This window comes from Scyliorhinus canicula, unplaced genomic scaffold, assembly GCF_902713615.1.
Source record: "Scyliorhinus canicula unplaced genomic scaffold, sScyCan1.1, whole genome shotgun sequence".
NCBI classification, from domain to species: domain Eukaryota; kingdom Metazoa; phylum Chordata; class Chondrichthyes; order Carcharhiniformes; family Scyliorhinidae; genus Scyliorhinus; species Scyliorhinus canicula.
Window position 1 is genome coordinate 4,867,161 of NW_024055500.1, and position 3,776 is coordinate 4,870,936.

The 3,776-nt window shown below is 50.9% G+C and overlaps 1 protein-coding gene across 1 annotated transcript in view; it reads right to left on the reverse strand.

The window, feature by feature from the left end:
- The window catches only part of LOC119960434 (protein fantom-like), an 18,844-nt gene extending 15,102 nt beyond the window's left edge, over nt 1-3,742 (reverse strand). Inside the window, exon 1 of the mRNA XM_038788156.1 lies at nt 3,690-3,742. Within this exon, the coding sequence (XP_038644084.1) occupies nt 3,690-3,725 (36 nt within the window). The 5' untranslated portion in view covers nt 3,726-3,742. The remainder of the gene's footprint in view (nt 1-3,689) is intronic.
- Between the last annotated feature and the right edge of the window lie 34 nt (nt 3,743-3,776).

A 3,776-nucleotide genomic window follows, 5' to 3' on the forward strand; every position in this document is an offset into this window, starting at 1 on the left:
CAATTCAAGGCGCTGAATACACCCGATTTAAACTTTACATCCTCCCTCGCCTCTGCGCCCCCCCTGCTGCTCGGCCTTGACTTTCAGTGCAGCCACCGGAGCCTGACACTGAAGTTCGGCGGACCCCTGCCCCCACTCACAGTCTGCAGCCTGGCGACACTCAAAGTTGCGCCACCCCGCCTCTTCACTTCCTCAGCGTACCCTTTGGTGTTACAAACGGAGTCTCCGTTTTCCAGAGGGCGATGGATCAAATGGTGGACCAGTACGGCTTACGGGCGACCTTCCCGTACTTGGACAACGTCACCATCTGCGGCCATGACCAGCAGGACCACGACGCAAACCTGAGGAAGTTCCTCCAGACTGCCCGGGCCCTCAACCTCACCTACAACAAAGAGAAATGCGTGTTCCACACAACCCGGCTCGCCATCCTCGGCTACGCCGTGGACACCAATACCTCCGGCAGTCCATGTGTTGCAAACGAGGCCCTGAGCTTTTCAATTGTCGATGCTGTGCTTGCCGCGTTTACCCGGTGGACGTCCAGCCATTTGGAGTGGGCGTCCACTATCACCAAAAACATTGAGCCCATGAAAGGGCCGGCGTGGTCAATATGCAGGCGGGTCTACGGTCTGCCTGGCCATTCCTACGGGTGCAATGGCGCCGCTGGTGGCACTCTTTGCCACTGTTGGCACTCCTGGCACTGACTTACCAAGGCTGCTATGTCTGTGTCCAAACCTGGCCACCAAACGTAGCTTCGAGCTACAATCTTCATTTTAGACACCCCTGGGTGTCCGTGATGTAACTCGGTTAAGATTGCCTGACGGCCCTGAGCTGGGACGATTACCCGGGCTCCCCATAATAGGATACCGTCTTCTACGGTTATTTGGTCCCTTCTGCTCCAGTATGGGTGCATCTGGGGCTCCACTGGTCTTTCCAGTTCCCCTGTTAGCAGTAAATGCTTCATCTTGGCTAAAACTGGGTCTTTTTGCGTCCACAACCGAATATGTTGTGTGTCTACTGGTAGGGTGTCCAAAAAATTTAGAGTCATTACTGTCTCCTCTACTTTTGGTATTTGCGGCTGAGTGTCCGGGAGGGGAAGTCTGCTCAAAGCATCTGCATTTGCTACTCGCGTTCCCGGTCTGTGCTCCAGAACGTATCTATATGTCGCCAGTAGCAACGCCCAGCGTTGGATTCTAGCTGATGCAATCGGGGGTATTGACTTGTCTTCTTTTAATAACCCTAATAACGGCTTATGGTCCGTCACTATGGTGAATTTCCGCCCGTACAGATACTGGTGAAATTTTTTTACTGCGAATATCACCGCCAGTCCTTCCTTCTCGATTTGGGCGTACTTCCTCTCAGCCATCGCCAAGGTCTTCGAAGCATAGGCTATTGGCCGTTCTTCCCCATTCCTTCCTCTATGGGCTAAGACGGCTCCTACCCCGTATGGGGATGCATCACAAGTGACCACCAACTCCTTCCTTGGGTCATAATGCTCTAGGACATTTTCGGATGACAGCTGTTCCTTAATGTCCCTAAATGCTCGGTTTTGGCGGGCGGACCATTTCCATTCTTGCCCCTTTTTTAGTAGCTGGTGGAGGGGTTCTAGGATGGACGCCCTATTTTCAATAAACTTTCCATAATAGGTTACTAACCCTAGAAATGATCGTAACTCCTGGACCGTGGTGGGAGCTGGGGCTTCTTTCATTGCCCTTACTCTGTCTTCTAATGGATATAAGCCTGACTCGTCTACTTTATATCCCAGGTACGTCACTTGTGGGGCCAGAAAAACACATTTTTCCTTTTTTAGCCGTATGCCTGCCTTTCCGAAACGCCTGAGCACTTCCTCCAGGTTCCTTAAGTGTTCCCTGTTTGTCCTACCCGTGATTAAGACATCGTCCAAATAAATCGCCACCTGCGGTAGTCCCTGCAGAATATTTTCCTATCGTACGCTGGAATATAGCGCAGGCTGATGACACTCCAAAAGGTAGCCTAGTATAACGAAAAAGGCCCTTCAGGGTGTTGATCGTAGCGAACTTCTGGGAGCCCTTGTCCAGTTTTAACTGCAGGTAGGCGTGGCTCATGTCTAGTTTCGTGAACAAAAGCCCACCTGCCAATTTGGCATATACGTAGTCTATTTTCGGGATTGGGTATTTGTCCAGCAGTGCGTATTTGTTTACTGTCTGTTTGAAATCTCCACAGAGATGTATCGAGCCGTCAGGCTTCAAAATTGGTACCACCGGTGCTGCCCATTCTGAGAATTGTACTGGTCTGATAACGCCATCGCGCCGTAACCTTTCTATTTCATCATCTACTTTCTTCCTTAATGCAAAAGGTACCGGCCTGGTCTTACAAAATTGCGGAAGGGCTTCTGGGTCCACGTGCAAAGTTGCTTTGCCGCCTATGACTTCCCCCAAACCTTCCTGGAAGACCTCCGGGTATTTTTGGAGTACTCCACTCAACTGCCCGCTTCCACTCTGGAAAATTTTCATCCAATCTAATTTTAGGTCTTTCAGCCAGTTCCGTCCAATTAAGCTCGGTCCGGAGCCCTCTACTATCGTCAACGGTAATCTGAGCAATTGTTTCTCATACTCCACAGGTACATGAGTCGTGCCTCGAAATTCCAGGGGTTCCCCCGTGTAGGTTTTAAGTTTCGTCGATGTTTTTGTTAGGGTTAGTGGCTGGAGTCCATCTTTGATTTTTCTAAATGCTGCCACTCCCATTACTGATACGGCCGCACCCGTGTCTATTTCCATTATTGTCGGCCGCCCGTTCACCCAAGGGGTAATCCTAATGGGTTCTGCTTTCTTCGTTGCAATATTATATGATTGTTCCCCTTCGGAGGAGGATGGGGCGTCTAGGTTGTGTACTTCCCTGCGTCCCCACCTGCTATTCCTCTTTTGCCACCTCCTTCTAGGGTTTCTGTCGCTGTTACCCCACTCTGTCTGGTGCCAGAAACGGTCCTTCTCTGTTGGGGGAGCCTCAGCCGGTACTTCCCTCTGTCTCCAGTTAGTCCTGGCAGACTTGGAGGCAGTTCTGGGGTTTTCCTTTGGCCCTCTATTCCTCAGGTTTTTCCTGAGAGCGGCTATCTGGTAGCAGGACCCGTTGTGGTAGTCCCTCTCACAGGTATCTACCTCCATTGGCGTGCCCTGTAGTTCCTGCGCCCCACTTGCTGCCTTTTCTAGGGACAGTGCGAGCTGTAATGCCTGTCTGCAGTCTAGCTCCATTTCCTCCAACAGACGTTTCTGTATTGTGAGGTTGTTTATACCACACACTAACCGGTCCCGAAGCATTTCATTTAGCGTCGGGCCGAACTCACATTTTTCCGCCAGCCTTCTCAGGCGGGTCAAGAAATTTGTGACTGACTCCCTGTCTTCCCGCTTCGCTGTGTAGAATCTGTAACTACGCAATATGAGAGGTAGTTTTGGGTCGTAGTACTCTTTCACCAATTCCGTTACTTCTTGGAAAGTTTTCGTGTCCAGCGCATCGGGATAAGTCAGACTACGTATAATGGCGAAAGCTGAGGGTCCGCACGTCGACAGCAGGATTAGCCGTCTCCTTTCGTCCGTCAGTATATCATTTGCCCGGAAGAAGTAACACATTCTCTCCACATACTGGGACCAGTCCTCAATAGCCGGGTCGAATGCCTCTAACCTCCCAAAAAACGGCATTTTTTAAATGGCAAGGCTTACCCTCTGAGTGTGGCAGCTGGTCTCCGCAAAATTCATAGTTTACCTCGTCGCCACTGTAGTAATCCACGGGAGGCAGGAGTTCCGTCA